The sequence below is a fragment of the Mercenaria mercenaria genome, chromosome 6, assembly GCF_021730395.1.
Source record: "Mercenaria mercenaria strain notata chromosome 6, MADL_Memer_1, whole genome shotgun sequence".
NCBI lineage: Eukaryota > Metazoa > Mollusca > Bivalvia > Venerida > Veneridae > Mercenaria > Mercenaria mercenaria.
The window spans coordinates 21,666,977-21,690,641 of NC_069366.1; the positions used below are offsets into that span (position 1 = coordinate 21,666,977).

General features: G+C 38.5%; 1 protein-coding gene across 1 annotated transcript in view; it reads right to left on the minus strand.

Annotated features, from left to right (window-relative positions):
- Positions 1 to 292: 292 nt before the first annotated feature.
- LOC123549445 (U3 small nucleolar RNA-associated protein 4 homolog) overlaps positions 293 to 23,665 on the minus strand; it is a 77,008-nt gene continuing 53,635 nt past the window's right edge. The window contains exons 14-19 of the mRNA XM_053546703.1: positions 22,939 to 23,140; positions 16,117 to 16,214; positions 13,539 to 13,634; positions 12,625 to 12,807; positions 9,988 to 10,065; positions 293 to 739 (exon numbers count right to left, since the gene is read on the minus strand). Of these exons, the coding sequence (XP_053402678.1) occupies positions 623 to 739; positions 9,988 to 10,065; positions 12,625 to 12,807; positions 13,539 to 13,634; positions 16,117 to 16,214; positions 22,939 to 23,140 (774 nt within the window). The 3' untranslated portion in view covers positions 293 to 622. The remainder of the gene's footprint in view (positions 740 to 9,987; positions 10,066 to 12,624; positions 12,808 to 13,538; positions 13,635 to 16,116; positions 16,215 to 22,938; positions 23,141 to 23,665) is intronic.

Genomic DNA, 23,665 nt, shown 5'->3' on the forward strand with positions numbered 1-23,665 from the left:
CCATTTGAGCCGTGCCATAAGAAAACCAACATAGTGGCTTTGCGACCAGCAGGGATCCAGACCAGCCTGCACATCCGCGCAGTCTGGTCAGGATCCATGCTGTTCGCTTTCGAAGCCTAATGGAATTAGAGAAACTAATAGCGAACAGCATGGATCCTGACCAGACTGCGCGGATGCGCAGGCTGGTCTGGATCCATGCTGGTCACAAACCCACTATGTTGGTTTTGTCATGGCACGGCTCATTTATTTAAAGACATACAGTAGTCGTGTGATATCAAAGCTAAAACAATAATTACAGTTTTCATTTTTATTGGAGCAGATGTTATTATGACAGATGATGATTTTTCTACCACTAGGTCCATTTCAGATTTACCATTACGATAGTTACCAGTAACTTACTGGTTTAAAAACTGCTAAAATGCAATATTTGTAGATAAATGTCGACTGTTAATGAAATAACTACACATTACAAGTAGATGATTGCATAAGTGTTCCCTGTATATAAAACTTTCGCTACATTGCACTCCAAATTCACTGTCTCCAATTACTATTTCATATTTTCCTTCGCAATTACCCTTGAAGTGAAGATAGTCAAATAGCACATAAAATAACACACTGACAATCAAGTTCCAAATTTCTTTCTTTTCAGAGCCTCTGGAAGTGAGCTGTACATGTCTAGCTGTGGTCTCTCCACGGCAATCAACCAGTTGTCTTGCAGCACCTCCAGATGAAACAAAAACTGTAATAAAAAACAATGTGGTTAAACTAGAAGTGTGTTCATAGGACACTGGCGCCCCAACTTCCTGTAACAATACATTGTTTCATGACTCTAGGTGAAATATTTTTTAAGATATGTAACACAAATGTCAAAGCACTGAAATCATGCAGAATGACCCAGAGACAGCAAATAACACAAAAATATAAGATGTAACAGGTAATACTCTTGGATCCACGGGCTTCGTAATCTCAACCCAGTAGGGATTAATATTTACAGACAGAATGGGAATACTCAGCCATTTCATTTATCACAAATGTTAAAGCAGTTTATGTGATTTTTTTCACTAAGTCAAGGACCATAACTCTGGTCCTGCTGAGTGAAACCATAAACAGAACACCAGGTGCACATATTCACATGACATATAAAATCCTCTGTTTTATACTTTTTTAAATACCTGGGACACAAACTCTTATGCTCTTAATGTATATTTTTGATCAAGTCAAGGGCCATAACTCTGGTCTTGCAGAGTGAAATCCAAAACAAAACTCAGGTGCACAAATCACATGCTGAATAATATTTCAAGTTTTTATCGAGAATAAAACACAAGAAGGCATCAAACCCCACCCACTTCTAAGCAATGTGCAAAATATGACAACTTAAAAATATGTGAAGTGCTTTAACAAAATTTCTTCTTTATTGACATCTTTATTTTAAATGTGATTTTCAAAAATCTTTTTATCAAATGGCAGATGTTTAAAAAAATGATAATTTTAAAAGTTAACAAAAACTGATATTTCTTAATAGCTTTTTAAAGTGTAGAAAGATTTAATACATACATAAAATAATTTCTTAAGTAGTATGAGTACTTTCATAGTCCTACATGAACGTCAATGCTATGCGCTTTGCAGTTGTTGGCCTCATAATTTTGTCATTTCAGAAAAAGCAGTGGCTCAGAGAAAAAAAATTCCCAGTGTGACCCCCGATAGTCTTATAATGTTTCATAATCCTAGGTCAAATACTTCCTGAGACACATGCAACACACTTTAGGCCTTTTCTATGCGTAACTCTAGTCCCGCTGTGTGAAATCCCACTTAAAACACGCGGTGCACAACTTTACATACTGAATAACAATCCTACAAGGTTTGATGACTGGGTAAAATACTTTTTGAAACATGTATGACACAAATTCATACAGACAGACAGACAGACAGACAGATAAAGGCAAATCTTAAATTCCTCCCAAAAACATTTTTGAGGGCACAAAAAACATTTTTAACTGTGGCCTATGTGTCAAACACAGCATACATCCAGGCCATTTCTATATTTCAATAATGATAGCATTGTTAAAAGATGCCGATTTGATTTGAGCCAACCTCAATAGAAATTCTGCCATCAGTCAGATAGGGAAAATGAAAGTATCTTCTTGAAATACTGTAAACCTAGAAATGTTTGCGGATACTATATTTTGCATTTTTCACAACATGAACATTTTTCGCGGATACAAATCTTCGCGGAATCATATCCATCGCGAATCCCGCGAATATGAAGTCACAAGTGAACATATTTAGTATAATAAGGTAAGTATCACTGCATAGTTGCATTTATAGTATTCTCGAAAACATTCAGTTTTATTGTACCCTTCACTTATAAATGCACCCTAATCCTTTTCATCCTTAGACCACGATAATCTGTAAATAGGACAATCGCAAAGCAGACTTGTACCCGTCTATATTTCATATACAACAGTAGCGTTGTATATATATCGGGTGAAACTTGGGGTAAAAACGCGTGAATTTCGTGTCAATTTACCATCTAACAATACAGGCGAACGCCGGAGTTAAATGACCTTGCAATATTCTCACCAGTTATCAATGGGATAAAAAATAAGACTGACTTGGAGGTAAATTCAGTTGACAACGTCTAAATATTAATATCGTGAAAATGACCCCATGTTATTAGATATCAATAAAATTGAATTACAATAAACTACATATTTGTAGTGTAGAACCAACTGGGTAAGAACGTAATTTACACATTCACTGAAATGTTTCCAACAGTTGTAACTTTTTATGTTCACTTGTTATATAAAAAAAGACATGTCAGTACGATCCTTACATTTGCAAACAACTGGATCCAGTTCTTCGAAACTTTAAGGAGGTAGGTTACCTTCATATTTGTATGTGCGCATGTCCAACCGGAAGCTAACGTGACGATTTACGACAACGTTTACGACAAACTAAATGTGTTTGTATATTCATTCTTCTGAAAACAAATCATGAACTTGTCTTCGATCTGATGCTTTATGGTTTAATAATGCAGAAATAATGAATAAACTGCCGCAGAAACGCTTCAAAACATTGTTGCCTTAAAATGACGTCATTGACGTCATGACGTTACGTGTCAGTTACCGCGCAAAATTAATAGCTTTTATCTTGAAAGTACGTAATTCTGTACATTTTCTTTATTTTAACTATTTTCAAATAACCATTATTTGCTGAAATATTTTTATGAGTCTTTTGCTCTGAATAATAATCAAAATTTTGCTTCTTTTATGTAGTTATATTGAAATGTTATGCGGAATGTAAGAAAATGGATGATGGCAACCAATGTTATTTGGAATATAGTTGGGTAAAAGGTTACTTGTTACGGCCATTTTCAAATAAAAAGTCTAGCAGTTTGATTTGTAATACCTATTTTTCAGGTTCCATTGATAATTTGTTACTTACATACTAAAACTAAGATCTAAAATTGTTCAAATTTCAGTAGAAAATTGTGGTTTCTTAAATTGAATTGATGTTACCATGGAAACGAAGCCCGTGACCTATGTATCTAAATGTAAAATTCAAAAGCGTTGACACTGGTCTATTTCAGAAACACAGCTTCGGCTTTTTATTTTCATTTCAACAATATCCATGAGAATAATAGCAGCACGCTGAACGATTTTTCCATGAAAAATGGCAGACGAGGGGTACTGCTGTACGTATTCTAAGCTATGAAATTTGTTTGAATAAATGCAAATAGCACGAAAATGTAACCTACGTTAGAAATAATATGTTTTAAAGCTACATCAACCAGAAAGATAATCTTATTCAATATTTTTTTAAAGAAATTACGATAAACAGCAAGATATAAGCTATTTTAAACATCTCTGTTGCCATGGTTACTTTAAAATTTAAGAAAAATAGGGTACCATATAAAGTGCTTGGTATTTTGCTAATAATATTACCCAAATATTTCATGTTGGTCATTAACAGAATGGCACTGAAGCCGTCGAAAACCCCTATTTTTATACATAGTTGTTTAAAAATGAGAGAAAATGCGTTACCATGGAAACACGAGCCCCGCGACATATACATTTTAAGCTTATATTAGAAAGATAACGTGCATACCAGTAGAATTATCAATTATGCAGACTTCTACGGATATCAATGAAACTAAAATACACTGAAAAGTGTTTAATATCCGTATTTTCCTTCTTCTTTCAATATGAAATACCTTTGGAGGGTCATGTTCTTCAAACCTGGATAAAAATTGAACTTGAAGGGACAGAGACAAACGAAATTGAGATTGTAGCAGTTAAAACTTCATATTACACGAAATACAAAAACATGCTGCGGTTCAACTAATTTGAATTTACCCTTGTAACAAGGTATCCTACCTCCTTAACAGGCGATTGACTTAACGGTCGATTAACTTTATCAGTAGATTTCGACAGTTTAGAAAACTTAGAAAATCAAATGTACTTGTTAAGGATTATAAACACTAAATCATCTTTACAGTAAAATTAAAATATCATACTAGTGTTTCCCACCAACCAAGACTAGTATCTTGAATAGAAATTTAACAGGCTGTTAGTTTAACAGCTTAATGCAGTGGTCGTGGGTTCGAGCATCATTGGGGTCACAACCATGACTTCTCATATGCTCCCAGTACTAGTTTTCATAGGAAACGGACTCGAGAGTGGTTACAATAAGCTTAAACAGTTAAAGCTTTCATCACAAATGATCTAAAACAAAGTATAAACTAAACTGAACTAAACTAAACTAAATTACAGCCCGTTAAAGTTTCGAACAACTTGGCCCAGTTAGAAAGTAAAACAACTACATCATTCTTACAAGAAGGGCACGATATAGTAAAAGGTATTCCTAGTCCTACGAGCATCTACCCACTAACTATATCCTGATAAACAAAGTAAACAAATAAAAAAATAACTAACTAACTAAAAAAATAAATAACCTGGCTATCTTCTTGAATCAACGTATCTGTCATCGTGTTTCGCCAACATGCAAACTCCTCACAAAAACTAATTGTTCAGCATGCAGGCCAATTTTGAGTATTTTTGAGAAATCCATACTTAACTGTTTAGCATTAATTTTGTGATTGCAAATGACTCTAAGTGTTAATGAACGTTAAATTTTAGTATTTGAGTAAAACTGAATTTATACAAATAACCTGCATTATTTCATATGCCCTACTGACAATTTAGCCCTAACAGTACAAAGATGATATTACTTTTATAACAAGAGCTGTCCGTAAGACAGCCAAGCTCGACTATTCGAAATATTGTCACAGAAGCAGGAAATTATTACCCAAAATGTTAAATATCAAAAGAGTTTTAAGTTCGAAATTCATAATTTGACCAAAATGCATATCAGAGTTATGGGACTTGGTGCTATCAACTAGTTTAATAACCCAATAGAAACATGTTAAGTTTCAATTCCATATCTGCATTAGTTTTGGAGATAGTAACTTGCATGTAAAACTTTAACCAGAATTTTCTAAGTCCAAAAGGGGGCATAATTTGCTCAAAATACATGTTAAGAGTTATGGAACTTGACCCAGTGAGGTTGTTAACTGACCTAGAAAAAGAATAAGTAAGTTTCAAAGCTATATGCCTTTTGGTAATAGCTGTATGTACTTGCACGCAAAACTTTAACCAGGATTTTCTAAGTCCAAAAAGGGGCATAATTTGCCCAAAATACATGTCAGAGTTATGGGACTTGATTCCATCAACTAGTTTTATAACCCCGAAGACACATGTGAAGTTTCAATTTAATATCTGCATTAGTTTTGGAGATAGTAACTTGCATGTTAAACTTTAACCAGGATTTTCTAAGTCCAAAAGGGGGCATAATTTGCTCAAAATACATGTCAGAGTTATGGGACTTGACCCAGTGAGGTAGGTAATTGATCTAGAAAAAGAAACAAGAGCTGTCCGTAAGACAGCCAAGCTCGACTATTCGAAATATTGTCACAGAAGCAGGAAATTATTACCCAAAATGTTAAATATCAAAAGAGTTTTAAGTTCGAAACGGGACATAATTTGACCAAAATGCATATCAGAGTTATGGGACTTGATGCTATCAACTAGTTTAATAACCCCGAAGAAACATGTTAAGTTTCAATTCCATATCTGCATTAGTTTTGGAGATAGTAACTTGCATGTAAAACTTTAACCAGAATTTTCTAAGTCCAAAAGGGGGCATAATTTGCTCAAAATACATGTTAAGAGTTATGGAACTTGACCCAGTGAGGTTGGTAACTGACCTAGAAAAAGAATAAATAAGTTTCAAAGCTATATGCCTTTTGGTAATAGCTGTATGTACTTGCACGCAAAACTTTAACCAGGATTTTCTAAGTCCAAAAGGGTGCATAATTTGCCCAAAATACATGTCAGAGTTATGGGACTTGATTCTATCAACTAGTTTTATAACCCCGAAGACACATGTGAAGTTTCAATTTAATATCTGCATTAGTTTTGGAGATAGTAACTTGCATGTAAAACTTTAACCAGGATTTTCTAAGTCCAAAAGGGGGCATAATTTGCTCAAAATACATGTCAGAGTTATGGGACTTGGCCCAGTGAGGTAGGTAATTGATCTAGAAAAAGAAAAAATAAGTTTCAAATCAATATGCCTTTTAGTAATAGCTGTATGTACTTGCACGCAAAACTTTAACCAGAATTTTCTAAGTCCAAAAGGGGGCATAATTTGGCCAAAATACATGTCAGAGTTATGGGACTTGACCCAGTGAGGTAGGTAATTGATCTAGAAAAAGAAAAAATAAGTTTCAAATCTATATGCCTTTTAGTAATAGCTGTATGTACTTGCACGCAAAACTTTAACCAAAATTTTCTAAGTACAAAAGGGGGCATAATTTGGCCAAAATGAAGGTCAGAGTTATGGGACTTGGTGCTATCAACTAGTTTTATAACCTCGAAGACACATGTGAAGTTTCAATTCAATATCTGCATTAGTTTTGGAGATAGTAACTTGCATGTAAAACTTTAACCAGAATTTTCTAAGTCCAAAAGGGGGCATAATTTGCTCAAAATACATGTTAGAGTTATGGAACTTGACCCAGTGAGGTTGGTAATTGACCTAGAAAAAGAATAAATAAGTTTCAAAGCTATATGCCTTTAAATGATAGCTGTATGTACTTGCATGCAAAAACTTAACCAAGGTGTGACGCCGACGCCGACGCCAGGGTGAGTAGAATAGCTAGACTATTCTTCGAATAGTCGAGCTAAAAACACGTTAATCCTAATTTCTATTGAACGCCTGGGAGAGTTTTCAATAATTGCAGTTTTTTTGTCACGTGGTCTAAGTCGGATAGACAACTCGTGCCGTTGTCTACGGGATATATACAACTCGCTTTGCTCGTTGTATATATCCCGTAGACAACGACACTCGTTGTCTATCCTATACATATCAACGGTTATTCACACCTACATTTATTGACAGTCAGTAAATTGCTGTTATTACACTGTCATTTGTTTGCCATTTAAATAGGCGATTAATCCACACTTAGCAGAAATAGACACACTATTTTACTTACAATTAATATATCGTATTGGCTGCTGACTGCAAATTGCATGTATATGTCGTTCGATAGATGCATATTGTTTTTGTTTTTATCACCTGTTTGCCTTACAGATCGAAATTGAAAATGCTGTTGCTTCATAAATTAATTGTTAATCAATTGAAATAATGTGTATTTGTGCACTCATGTTATACAATTACGGTACTAGAATATGAATTATTAGTATCCAGGTATGTGTAAGCACAGAACCATTTTATAGCGACTATATAAGCTGAAGCTAGAATCTTTCGCGTTTTTGTTAGAACAGAGTTTTTCGCGGCTATTTAATTTCACGGAAATATACTACCCGCGAAAGGCGCTAATTTAAAAAGCACGAAAACAATTCTAGTTTACAGTATCAATGTTAAATTATGAAACCAAGTAAGAGAGTATATTTTGTAACACATTTTCATGATCTGTCAAAATTGATTATTTTCCTTTCTTGCCTTGCAGAAATCTTGTTTCATAAGTCTTTTGTTGTACATTGTAGATTATTATTTTGAAACAAATTTGCAATAAATATATTATCCTATAACTGCTTAATTCCCAAGTTTACTGATTCTATGTAGGAAGCACATTTACCTTGTGCTCATACAGATATGGAAGACTGGAGTCTTCTCCTGTAGGTGTACTGATTTCGTGTACAAAGTGCACTTACCTTGTACTTCATACACTGATTGTGTACAAAGTGCACTTACCTTGTATTTCATACAGATATGAAAGACTGGAGTCTTCTCCTGTAGGTGTACTGATTTCATGTACAAAGTGCACTTACCTTGTACTTCATACAGATATGAAATACTGGAGTCTTCTCCTGTAGGTGTACTGATTTCGTGTACAAAGTGCACTTACCTTGTACTTCATACACTGATTGTGTACAAAGTGCACTTACCTTGTATTTCATACAGAAATGAAAGACTGGAGTCTTCTCCTGTAGGTGTACTGATTTCATGTACAAAGTGCACTTACCTTGTACTTCATACAGATATGAAATACTGGAGTCTTCTCCTGTAGGTGTACTGATTTCGTGTACAAAGTGCACTTACCTTGTACTTCATACACTGATTGTGTACAAAGTGCACTTACCTTGTATTTCATACAGATATGAAAGACTGGAGTCTTCTCCTGTAGGTGTACTGATTTCATGTACAAAGTGCATTTACCTTGTGCTCATACAGATATGGAAGACTGGAGTCTTCTCCTGTAGGTGTACTGATTTCGTGTACTGATTTCGTGTACAAAGTGCACTTACCTTGTACTTCATACAGATATGAAAGACTGGAGTCTTCTCCTGTAGGTGTACTGATTTCGTGTACAAAGTGCATTTACCTTGTATTTCATACAGATATGAAAGACTGGAGTCTTCTCCTGTAGGTGTACTGATTTCGTGTACAAAGTGCACTTACCTTGTATTTCATACAGATATGAAAGACTGGAGTCTTCTCCTGTAGGTGTACTGATTTTGTGTACAAAGTGCACTTACCTTGTACTTCATACAGATATGGAAGACTGGAGTCTTCTCCTGTAGGTGTACTGATTTCGTGTACAAAGTGCACTTACCTTGTACTTCATACAGATATGGAAGACTGGAGTCTTCTCCTGTAGGTGTACTGATTTCGTGTACAAAGTGCACTTACCTTGTACTTCATACAGATATGGAAGACTGGAGTCTTCTCCTGTAGGTGTACTGATTTCGTGTACAAAGTGCACTTACCTTGTACTTTATACAGATATGAAATACTGGAGTCTTCTCCTGTAGGTGTACTGATTTCGTGTACAAAGTGCACTTACCTTGTACTTCATACACTGATTGTGTACAAAGTGCACTTACCTTGTACTTCATACAGATATAAAAGACTGGAGTCTTCTCCTGTAGGTGTACTGATTTCGTGTACAAAGTGCATTTACCTTGTATTCATACAGATATGAAAGACTGGAGTCTTCTCCTGTAGGTGTACTGATTTCGTGTACAAAGTGCACTTACCTTGTATTTCATACAGATATGGAAGACTGGAGTCTTCTCCTGTATGTGTACTGATTTCGTGTACAAAGTGCACTTACCTTGTACTTCATACAGATATGGAAGACTGGAGTCTTCTCCTGTATGTGTACTGATTTCGTGTACAAAGTGCACTTACCTTGTACTTCATACAGATATGGAAGACTGGAGTCTTCTCCTGTATGTGTACTGATTTCGTGTACAAAGTGCACTTACCTTGTACTTCATACAGATATAAAAGACTGGAGTCTTCTCCTTAGGTGTACTGATTTCGTGTACAAAGTGCACTTACCTTGTACTTCATACACTGATTGTGTACAAAGTGCACTTACCTTGTACTTCATACAGATATGAAAGTATGTCGTCTTCTCCAGTTGGTGTACTAACTACATGTACAAAGCGTACCTACCTTGTATTTCATACAGATATGAAAGGCTGTGGTTTTCTCCAACTTCAATTCCTCAAAACTCTTTACACCTGGAAACTTCTGCAAAAAAGCAACGACAGGTTTTAAGAATCTATGAATGTACATAAACAAAAATAACCTTAATTTTGCTTCATATATTCGTTCTGCATTGCTTGCTTGCTGATCGTTTTTTGTTGTTTTTTTTTAATCCTCAAACAAGAAGAGTCTATGATTGTTTAACAACTTTTGTCTTGTTGACTCTTTGTTAGCCAAACTTCTCCAAATGTAAAGGTGTGTAGTAGTCCTAAAGATGGAGTGGTGATGGAGCACTTTAAAAGATGGAGCTGTGGTGAAGTAAACATATAGATGAGAGTGCATGTGGAGTAAAATTGAAGGGTAAAACTTTTCCACAGGAGCATGGTGGCGGAGGACTAATTTTAGTGTGTAAAACCTCCACATGTAGCATGGTGGTGGAGGACTAACCCTAGTGGGTGAAACTTCTCCACATGTAGTGTGGTGGTGGAATAATTTTAGTGTGTGAAATTTCTCATAATGTAGTGTGGTGGTAGAGGACTAATCTTAGTGGGTGAAACTCCTCAACATGTAGTTTGGTGTTGGAGTAATTTCAGTGGGTAAATTTTCTCCACATGTAGCAGTGGTGGAAGTCTAACCTAAGTGTGTGAAACTTCTCCACAAAGTAGTGAAGTGGTGGAGGACTAACCATAGAGTGTGAAACTTCTCCACATGTTGTGTGGTGGTGGAGGACTAACCTTAGTGTGTGAAACTTCTCCACATCGAGTGTGATGGTTGAGGACGAACCTTAGTGTGTGAAACTTCTCCACATGTAGCGTGGTAGTGGAGGACTAACCTTAGTGTGTGAAACTTCTCCACGTGTAGTGTGGTGGTGGAGGACTAACCTTAGTGTGTGAAACTTCTCCACATGTAGCGTGGTAGTGGAGGACTAACTTTAGTGTGTGAAACTTCTCCATGTGTAGCGTGGTGGTGGAGGACTAACATTAGTGTGTGAAACTTCTCCACATGGAGTGTGATGGTTGAGGACGAACCTTAGTGTGTGAAACTTCACATGTTGTGCGGTGGTGGAGGACTAACCTTAGTGTGTGAAACTTCTCCACATGTTGTGCGGTGGTGGAGGGCTAACCTTAGTGTGTGAAACTTCTCCATGTGTAGCGTGGTGGTGGAGGACTAACATTATTGTGTGAAACTTCTCCACATGGAGTGTGATGGTTGAGGACGAACCTTAGTGTGTGAAACTTCTCCACATGTTGTGCGGTGGTGGAGGACTAACCTTAGTGTGTGAAACTTCTCCATGTGTAGCGTGGTGGTGGAGGGCTAACCTTAGTGTGTGAAACTTCTCCACATGGAGTGTGATGGTTGAGGATGAACCTTAGTGTGTGAAACTTCTCCACATGTTGTGTGGTGTTGGAGGACTAACCTTAGTGTGTGAAACTTCTCCACATGTAGTGTGGTGGTAAATGACCAACCCTAGTGTGTGGAACTTCTCCACATGTAGCGTGGTAGTGGAGGACTAACCTTAGTGCGTGAAACTTCTCCACATGTTGTGTGGTGGTGGAGGACTAACCTTAGTGTGTGAAACTTCTCCACATGTAGTGTGGTGGTAAATGACCAACCCTAGTGTGTGGAACTTCTCCACATGTTGTGTGGTGTTGGAGGACTAACCTTAGTGTGTGAAACTTCTCCACATGTAGTGTGGTGGTAAATGACCAACCCTAGTGTGTGGAACTTCTCCACATGTAGCGTGGTAGTGGAGGACTAACCTTAGTGCGTGAAACTTCTCCACATGTTGTGTGGTAGTGGAGGACTAACCTTAGTGTGTGAAACTTCTCTACATGTAGCGTGGTAGTGGAGGACTAACCTTAATTGTGTGAAACTTCTCCACGTGTAGAGTGGTGGTGGAGGGCTAACCTTTAGTGTGTGAAACTTCTCCACATGTAGTGCGGTGGTGGAGGACTAACCTTAATTGTGTGAAACTTCTCTAATTGGAGTGGTGATGGAGTAATCTTAGTGGGTAAAACATTTTAACATGGAGTGGTGGTGAAGTAACCTTAGTGTTTGAAACTTCTCAACATGAAGCGTTCTTGAAATAATCTCAATGTGTGAAACTTCTCTACAAGACATGTCTTGGAGGTGGAATGATTTCTGTTACTGTGTCTTCTGTCAGATCTTATAGAATATATTCTTGCTATCTATGCCCAGTTTTAATTCATAAACCTTTGAAATTGTAACATAGTAATTCATTTAATTTTATAATCTTGTGGCTTAAAATAAAAAAGAAAAAAAGAATAGTTTTTTTAAAAGCTGTCATCAGCAAACTCTCTTTACATTTTATTCAGAACTATGTATAGCTGATCATTTCAAAGTTATGAGATTACTAGAAGAAAGAGACCCCATGTGACCCCTTCCCTTCTCCATGAAAATACTATAACTTTAACAGAACCATTAAACTTTGACTGGTAACTCCTTCACAGCAAAAAATCTAACACAATCAAGACCTAGAGCCGTGAGATTGGCAAGTGAACAGCCATCCTAGACCCTAAGCCACTGACCATCCAAGCCAAGACCAACCCCACTTCTATACTAAAAGGTCAATTGTCAACTTACCTGAGTTTTATCTAAGATACAGAACAGCTGTTCATCATGCAGAAACAGCTGTGTATCATTAGAGGGATTGTACGATATTTTTGAGATCTTTGATTTCCGTCTTAACCAAGCCTTCATGAAACTCTGACTATGTCGTTTTGACCAATCAGAAAACTCTGTCTGTGATATATCAAATTCGAATATCTAGGGAAAAAAAAAATTGAATTAAAGATGATATGAGCCGTGCCATGGGAAACCAACATAGTGGGTTTGCTACCAGCATGGATCCAGACCAGCCTGTGCATCCACGCAGTCTGGTCAGGATCCATGCTGTTCGCTTTCAAAGCCTATTGGAATTAGAGAAACTGTTAGCGAACAGCATGGATCCTGACCAGACTGCGCGGATGCGCAGGCTGGTCTGGATCCATGCTGGTCGCAAACCCACTATGTTGGTTTTCTCATGGCGCGGCTCATATCTTTACGTGTTTAGTTTACTTAATTTGCTTTAAATGTTGACAAAACTTATATATCAATATCTGAAAAACAATCGTAACTTGAAATCATTCCTGTTTTCCCAAAAACACTCTTTCTTTTTAAAATTATACAATGAAACAGTGCTCTCTTGTGCATCTATGGCTTTGGCACAAAGACTGTAGTTCCTGACAGTAGTTCCGGACAATTTTTTGTTATATTTGCTATGTTTGGATCACCTGGTCACCTGAATAACTCTATCATTTTGCCTATATCCTTGCTGTTTTACTGTATATCGTACATAAATATGCAGATCATCTTTAACACTTCCTTCTAATTGCACGTGAAGAGATAAATTGTCGCATACTGTGTTGATAGCCACTAGCATGAACTGGCAAGAAAGCATGGATGTACGAACTGGCAATGTAAAACTACTGTAAATATAATGAAAGAACCAAGTTTACCTTTTGGTTTGTGTATGCCATCACCAGCATTTTACTATCTGGACTGAAACTGAGGGCAGACACTTGGTGATTTTGTCTTGGTACACTGCATACATGCTAAAACAAATACATTTTGTTATTTTGATGTACTCTTTGATATATCTTTAAAATAAATATCCTACTGTCTCATGTTCCACCATATGGTACTGTTCAAATTAGAGAAGTGTATAAACTGAAACTGAGTCCGCTTCTTCAAGATGATGGTCATAACCCTACTGAGATTCAGCTTTCAAGATGCAGGTCATAACCACACTGAGATCCAGCTTCCAAGATGCTATCATCACCCCACTGAGTTCCACCTTTTAAGATTATGGTCATAACCCTACTGAGATCCAGCTTTCAAGATGATGGTCATAACCCCACTGAGATCCAGCTTTCAAGATGATGGTCATAACCACACTGAGAGCTTCCAAGATGCTTGCCATAACCCCGCTGAGATCCAGCTTTCAAGAGGCTGGCCATAACCTATTTGAAATCCAGCTTTCAAGATTCTGGTCATAACCCCACTGAGATCCAGCTTTCAAGATGCAGGTCATTACCTGACTGAGATCCATCTTTCAAGATGCTAGTCATTACCCGACTGAGATCCAGCTTTCAAGATGCAGGTAATTACCCGACTGAGATCCAGCTTTCAAGATGCAGGTCATAACCCAACTGTGATCCAGCTTTCATGATGCAGGTCATTACCCCACTGAGATCCAGCTTTCAAGATGCAGGTCATAACCCCACTGAGATTCAGCTTTCAAGATGCAAGTCATTACCCCGCTGAGATCCAGCTTTCAAGATACAGACCACAACCCCACTGAGATCCAGATTTCAAGATGCACGTCATAACCCCACTGAGAGCCAGCTTTCAAGATTGAGGTCATTGCCCACTGAGATCCAGCTTTCGAGATGCTGGTCATAACTCCACTGAGATCCAGCTTTGAAGATGCAGGTCATTACCCCATTGAGATCCAGCTTTCAAGATGCAAGTCATTACCCCGCTGAGATCCAGCTTTCTAAATGCAGGTCATAACCCCACTGATCCAGCTTTCAAGATGCTGATCATAACCCCACTGAGATCCAGCTTTCTAGATACAGGTCATAACCCCACTGAGATCCAGCTTTCTAGATGCAGACCATAACCCCACTGAGATCCAGCTTTCAAGATGCAGACCATAACCCCACTGAGATCCAGCTTGAGATGCAGACCATTACCCCACTGAGATCCAGCTTTCAAAATGCAGACCATAACCCCACTGAGATCCAGCTATCAAGATACAGATCATAAGCTCACTGAGATCCAGCTTTCAAGATACAGACCATAACCCCACTGAGATCCAGCTTTCAAGATGCAGGTCATTACCCCACTGAGATCCAGCTTTCAAGATACAGACCATAACCCCAATGAGATCCAGCTTTCAAGATGCAAGTCATTTCCCCACTTGGATTTACCTGTAAGTTTTTCAAAGGGGGCTAGTACTTACATTTTTAAGAGATATGAACAACAAAAAATTCAGACGAACGGACAGACAAGGGCAACTGTAAGTGGAGGAGAGGTTGGGGTGGAGTGGGGAGGGGCACAAAAACCCCAATGAGGACAAGAAAATGGTTGCTTTCCTCACCACAAACCGTCTGCTAGAAATGCTATTTGGCACTTTTTTAAAATACTTTGCCCAAATGTTTTTTCATGGACCACATGTGTAGGTAACATACACACTGGAATTTAGGCAAAGTGTTTGAAGACATCATTTATTAAAGGTGGCAAATGTTTTGTGCCAAGGAAAGCACTTGTTTTTCTGTCTTTGACACTTTTTTTATCAAAATCTTTCAAGTAAAAAGGAAAATACAAACAAAAATGTTACATGTATTGCGCGATTTCCCCGTGTGTATGATACTGAAAAGTCACGTGGGTTAGCCACCCCCAGTAAGCTTTGATGAAGGTTCGAGGTTCAAACCTAGGTTCGGGAGCCTGCCTGAAACAATGTCCGGGAGACACGAGGTCTTCCTCCAACACTTATTCTGGAAAATCCCCCATATAACGTATATTTGTGTCGGTGTTACAACTAACCTAACAAACTAATTAACAAGATTGACTTTCCATTTGTAGGACAAACTTAATACAAGAAGAAACCATAACAACATGATTGTAATATTATATAAGAAACATTTACAGTTCAGCTGCTACCACCTGTTACCATGTCATACAAAATAAATGCAAACTTCAGAAATTTTTAAAGTTGTTGATTTTTCATTTTCAATAGAAGTTTGCTACATATGTTTACAAAGTGTAGTATTACAATCTTGAAAAAGCTGAAACACTGTGAAATCATTTTTATTTGCATAGGACGAATTTTCGCGTATTTCGCGCTAGGACCAATGTGTGAATTTAAGACTGCGCTCATATTATTTCTTAATTTTAATTTTTCATTTTTAAAATTGAAAATGCGCAAATTAAAGCCCGCGCGAAACAATCCTTTTTCATGTTTGCGCGAAATTTCATGCCAGCGAATTTAAATGATTTCACAGTATATCGTGTGAAAAATTCAATAAATACCTGTAAACTTTCCAGACTGTAAACATGAACATTACAATCATGATCAGCAACAGCTGTGAGCGTGTCATCGCGACTTACATCTAGTAGGTGTATGTTATCTGTAATGTAAATCAACTGTAAAAGTGCATGTTTGCAATAAAAAACAAAAACCAGTTAGTCTATTTGAAAACAGACAACATATCATATGAAACAGATGAACTGAATCAAGACATATAAATTGTCTCAATATAAACATCAAGAGGGAGTGTGTCTGACTTTCAGATCAAACTCAAAACCTCTCGTCCAGATTGGTAGTAGTTTCCTGATAGAAGCTGGCTAGAACTTAGACCTTCTGTGAGACTTTTAACACTACACTGTGCTGGCTAGAACTCAGACATTCTGTGAGACTCTTTACACTACACTGTGCTGGCTAGAACTCAGACATTCTGTGAGACTCTTTACACTACACTGTGCTGGCTTGAACTGACATTCCTTGAGACTCTTTACACTACACTGTGCTGGCTAGAACTCAGACATTCTGTGAGACTCTTTACACTACACTGTGCTGGCTAGAACTCAGTCATTCTGTGAGACTCTTTACACTACACTGTGCTGGCTTGAACTGACATTCCTTGAGACTCTTTACACTACACTGTGCTGGCTAGAACTTAGACATTCTGTGCGACTCTTTACACTACACTGTGCTGGCTAGAACTCAGACATTCTGTGAGACTCTTTACACTTCACTGTGCTGGCTAGAACTCAGACATTCTGTGAGACTCTTTACACTACACTGTGCTGGCTAGAACTCAGACATTCTGTGAGACTCTTTACACTACACTGTGCTGGCTAGAACTCAGACATTCTGTGAGACTCTTTACACTACACTGTGCTGGCTAGAACTCAAGACATTCTTTGAGACTCTTTACACTTCACTGTGCTGGCTAGAACTCAAGACATTCTGTGAGACTCTTTACACTACACTGTGCTGGCTAGAACTCAGACATTCTGTGGGACTCTTTACACTACACTGTGCTGGCTAGAACTCAGACATTCTGTGCGACTCTTTACACTACACTGTGCTGGCTAGAACTCAGACATTCTGTGAGACTCTTTACACTACACTGTGCTGGCTAGAACTCAGACATTCCTTGAGACTCTTTACACTACACTGTGCTGGCTAGAACTCAGACATTCTGTGGGACTCTTTACACTACACTGTGCTGGCTAGAACTCAGACATTCTGTGGGACTCTTTACACTACACTGTGCTGGCTAGAACTCAGACATTCTGTGAGACTTTTTACACTACACTGTGCTGGCTAGAACTCAAGACATTCTGTGAGACTCTTTACACTACACTATGCTGGCTAGAACTCAGACATTCTGTGCGACTCTTTACACTACACTGTGCTGGCTAGAACTCAGACATTCTGTGAGACTTTTTACACTACACTGTGCTGGCTAGAACTCAGACATTCTGTGAGACTCTTAACACTACACTTTGCTGGCTAGAACTCAAGACATTCTGTGAGACTCTTTACACTACACTATGCAAACTAGAACTCAGACATTCTGTGAGGCTCTTTACACTACACTATGCTGGCTAGAACTCAGACATTCTGTGCGACTCTTTACACTACACTGTGCTGGCTAGAACTCAAGACATTCTGTGAGGCTCTTTACACTACACTATGCTGGCTAGAACTCAGACATTCTGTGCGACTCTTTACACTACACTGTGCTGGCTAGAACTCAGACATTCTGTGCGACTCTTTACACTACACTGTGCTGGCTAGAACTCAGACATTCTGTGAGGCTCTTTACACTACACTGTGCTGGCTAGAACTCAGACATTCCTTGAGACTCTTTACACTACACTGTGCTGGCTAGAACTCAGATATTCCGTGAGACTCTTTACACTTCACTGTGCTGGCTAGAACTCAGACATTCCGTGAGACTCTTTACACTACACTGTGCTGGCTAGAACTCAGACATTCCGTGAGACTCTTTACACTTCACTGTGCTGGCTAGAACTCAGACATTCTGTGAGACTCTTTACACTACACTGTGCTGGCTAGAACTCAGACAATCCGTGAGACTCTTTACACTACACTGTGCTGGCTAGAACTCAAGACATTCTTTGAGACTCTTTACACAACACTGTGCTGGCTAGAACTCAGACATTCCGTGAGACTCTTTACACTTCACTGTGCTGGCTAGAACTCAGACATTCCGTGAGACTCTTTACACTACACTGTGCTGGCTAGAACTCAGACATTCCTTGAGACTCTTTACACTACACTGTGCTGGCTAGAACTCAGACATTCCTTGAGACTCTTTACACTACACGTGTGCTGGCTAGAACTCAGACATTCCTGAGACTCTTTACACTCACTGTGCTGGCTAGAACTCAGACATTCCTTGAGACTCTTACACTACACTGTGCTGGCTAGAACTCAGACACTGCATCTACACATTCCTGGTAGAACTCGACTTCTTGGACACACTACACTGTGCTGGCTAGAACTCAGACATTCCTTGAGACTCTTTACACTTCACTGTGCTGGCTAGAACTCAGACATTCTGTGCGACTCTTTACACTACACTGTGCTGGCTAGAACTCAGACATTCTGTGCGACTCTTTACACTACACTGTGCTGGCTAGAACTCAGACATTCTGTGCGACTCTTTACACTACACTGTGCTGGCTAGAACTCAGACATTCCTTGAGACTCTTTACACTTCACTGTGCTGGCTAGAACTCAGACATTCTGTGCGACCTTTACACTACACTGTGTGCTAGAACTCAGACATTCTGGACTCTTAACTACACTGTGCTGGCTAGAACTCAGACATTCTGTGCGACTCTTTACACTACACTGTGCTGGCTAGAACTCAGACATTCCTTGAGACTCTTACACTTCCTGGCTGGCTAGAACTCAGACATTCGTGCGACTCTTACACTACACTGTCTGGCTAGAACTCAGACATTCTGTGCGACTCTTTACACTACACTGTGCTGGCTAGAATCAGACATTCGTGAGACCTTACACTACACTATGCTGGCTAGAACTCAGACATCTGTGCGACTCTTTACACTACACTGTGCTGGCTAGAACTCAGACATTCTGTGCGACTCTTTACACTACACTGTGCTGGCTAGAACTCAGACATTCCGTGAGACTCTTTACACTACACTGTGCTGGCTCAAACTCAGACATTCTGTGAGACTCTTCACATTACACTGTGCTGGCTCGAACTTAGACACACTGTCTAACTCTTTACACTATACTGTGCTGGCTTGAACTCAGACATTCTGTGAGACTCTTTACACTACACTTTGCTGGTTAGAACTCAGATATTCTGTGAGACTCTTTTTTCTACACTGCTGGTTCGAACTCGGACATACTGTCTGACTCTTTACACTACACTGTGCTGGCTCAAACTCGGGCACAATGTGAGACTCTTTACACTATACCATACTGGCTTGACTAAGACACACTGAGTGACTCCTTACACTGTACTGTGCTGGCTTGAACTCAGACACACTGTCTGACTCTTTACACTATTCTGTGCTGGCTTTAACTCAGACAGACTGTCTGACTCTTTCCACTAAACTGTGCTGGCTCGAACTCAGTTGTCTGACTCTTTACACTATACTGTGCTGGCTTTAACTCAGACACACTGTATGACTCTTTCCACTACACCGTGCTGGCTCGAACTCAGACACACTGTCTGACTCTTTACACTATACTGTGCTGACACACTGTGTAACTCTTTCCACTACACTATTCTGGCTTGAACTCAGACACACTGTCTGACTCTTTACACTATACTGTGCTGGTTTTAACTCAGACACACTGTGTGACTCTTTCCACTACACTATTCTGGCTCGAACTCAGACACACTGTCTGACTCTTTACACTATACTGTGCTGGCTTTAACTCAGACACACTGTATGACTGTTTCCACTACACTGTGCTGGCTCGAACTCAGACACACTGTCTGACTCTTTACACTATACTGTGCTGGCTTTAACTCAGACACACTGTGTGACTCTTTCCACTACACTATTCTGGCTTGAACTCAGACACACTGTCTGACTCTTTACGCTATACTGTGCTGGCTTGAACTCAGACACACTGTGTGACTCTTTCCACTATACTGTGCTGGCTTGAACTCAGACACACTGTCTGACTCTTTACACTACACTGTGCTGGCTCAAACTTAGACATTCTGTGTGACTCTTCACATTACACTGTGCTGGCTCGAACTCAGACATTCTGTGTGACTCTTTACACTTCACTGCCCCAGCTCAAAACTCAGACACACTGTCAGACTCTTTACACTACACTGGGCTGGTTCAAAACTCAGGCACACTGTCTGACTCTTTACACTACACTGGGCTGGTTCAAAACTCAGACACACTGTCAGACTCTTTACACTACACTGGGCTGGTTCAAAACTCAGGCACACTGTCTGACTCTTTACACTACACTGTGCTGGCTCAACTTCAGACACACGTCTGACTCTTTACACTACACTATGTTGACTAGAACACAGACATGCTGTGTGACTCTTTCCACTACATTTTGCTGGCTACAACACAGTCACAGTATGTAACTCTCAAACACACTGGGAGTTTAATCATTACATTGTGCTGGTTAGAACACAACTCATATTAAGTACGTTTACATACAACATGTCAATAAACTCTACAGGATAATGACCTGTCTGGGTAGACAATGAATTTTTGTTACCTGGTTTAAACCTATCTATTTTACATACAACATGTCAATAAACTCCACAGGATAATGACCTGTCTGGGTAGACAATGAATTTTTGTTACCTGGTTTAAACCTATCTATTTTACATATAACATGTCAATAAACTCTACAGGATAATGACCTGTCTGGGTAGACAATGAATTTTTGTTACCTGGTTTAAACCTTTCTATTTTACATATAACATGTCAATAAACTCTTCAGGATAATGACCTGTCTGGGTACACAATGAATTTTTGTTACCTGGTTTAAACCTATCTATTTTACATATAACATGTCAATAAACTCTACAGGATAATGACCTGTCTGGGTAGACAATGAATTTTGGTACCTGGTTTAAACCTATCTATTTTACATACAACATGTCAATAAACTCTATAGGATAATGACCTGTCTGGGTAGACAATGAAATTTGTTACCTGGTTTAAACCTATTTATTTTACACCTAATAAATTTATGTAAAACTATGCTTGATGACTGCTTCATAGATTTCTGTCCTGTACTCTCACTCTGGTATGGGACTGTGGAGCCCACCATTGAGCCATTTTTGAATGTTCCAAATTTCAAGACTAGCTGAAGGTCAAAATCAAGGTCAAATTTCATTTCGGTACACAACATGTGGTCCAAATTTGAAAGCTGTGGCTTGAGAAATGTGAAAGTAGGTCACTAGATCAATTTCAAGGTCAAAGTTCATTTCGGCAGACGGAACTATGCATGTGCTTCAAATTTGGAGGCTGTAGCTTGAGAAACATGAAAGTAGGTTCTAGGTAAAAATCAATGTCAAATTTCAATTCAGAACACAAAAATATGCATGTGGTCCAAATTCGAAGTCTGTAGCTTCAGAAATGTGAAAGTAGGTCACTAGGTCAACCTCAAGATCAAAGTTCATTTCGGTACACAAAACTATGCATGTGGTCCAAGTTTGAAGGCTGTAGCTTGAGAAATGTGAAAGTAGGTCACTAGGTCAAAATCAAGGTCAAATTTCATTTTGGATTACAAAACTATGCATGTGGTCCAAATCTGAAGCCTGTACCTTCAAAAATGTGAAAGTAGGTCACTAGGTCAATGTCAAGGTCAAAGTTTGTTTCGGTACACAAACCTATGCACGTGGTCCAAATTTGAAGGCTGTAGCTACAGAAATGTGAAAGTAGGTCACTAGGTCAAGAACAAGGTCAACTCAAGGTCAAGAACAAGGTCAACTCATGTCAAGGTTCATCTTGCCACTCAAAACTATACATGTGGTCCAAATTTGAATGATGCAGGTTATGGACATGAAGATTCTAAAATGATGATGGTGGGCTAAAATTGCTGCTCTTGCCAAGATTCAGACCAGTAACCTTTGCATTATAAGTCCAACTATAGTCCCCTTAAATCTTCTGTTTGTTCTGCAGAAAGATACCCTTTAAAGATATCCAGTGTCAACCTTTTACAAAAATATTCTATCTTTATATATGTACTTCAAATCCTCTCCTAATGTACTTCAGTATACTAAATATATAAATTAACTGTACATGTAGAGCTACATTCATTATTAAATGACATGCAGTAACAGTTCTTTGTTAAAAATAGTTGGAGTTTCTTTAGTCATAGTACACATTTAAATAATACTACTGATACAAATAAACATGCCAATTTATGTTTACATAAACCTTAAGTAGGAATCATTCATATTTTCAAATATGAAATTTGGGTAAAGTATACCAGTACCTTTAATAAAGTATTTGTATCAAAACCCAATGATGTGCTTTCATTAAAATAGGATATTAAACAACACACACCAATGCATTAAATTCCTTCAATCAAAGGGCAACAACTCCAGAAAATGTACAAACAGTACAAGATTTTGAGACAACTCAATAAACACATCAGAGTACAAGAAGTGTAAAAATCATTTACTTTCAAGTTTCAAAAGAAACATAATTTTGGTCTATCAAATTTTTCATCTTTCTTACATGAATTTTTATAAATGAACTCTCAAAAGATAAAATGCTGTTGCTTATATTCTTTTTTACCGTACCAATTTTTTGTAAGTTTATTTATATAGAAATGCTGCAAACCTGACAACTCGGGGAATGTATGCTCTACCGAGACTTTGCCATGTTGAATCGAGCAGATCTGTACACAGGATGATGAGGTGACAGTAACAAGCCGTGTTTTATCTGAGGTAAAACACAAACAATGAGCGCCATCTGGAGGAATGTCATCAGCCTGCAGAATTCTTTTCATACTCACACTAGGCTGTATACTTTTTAAATTCTCCTGAAAAGTGCCACAGTGTCATGACTAACAAAGAAAAACCTCATCTTGGTAACATTTCTACTGGGAATCAGTGAACATTTAGAGCTAACAGTAATGCAGTAACTGATAACAAAAGGTGGTCACCAAAAACATTTACCACACATGTTATGTATGCCCGTCATTCAACTGGCATCTTTGGCAATGGACATCTCAGTCTTATTAAAATCATCTGCTGTACTTCAATTCTACATTAGAGCCGCGCCATGAGAAATCCAACATAGTGTGTTTGCGACCAGCATGGATCCAGACCAGCCTTCGGATCTGCGCAGTCTGGTCAGGATCCATGCTGTTTGCTTTCTAGCCTATTGCAATTAGAGAAATCATTAGCAAACAGCATGGATCCTGACCAGACTGCGTGGATGTGCAGGCTGGTCTGGATCCATGCTGGTCGCAAACGCACTATGTTGGTTTTCTCATGGTGCGGCTCATTTCATGATTTCTGTAGTCTTAAGTCCAACTACCAGACATCTCTGCCTCACTTTGAAA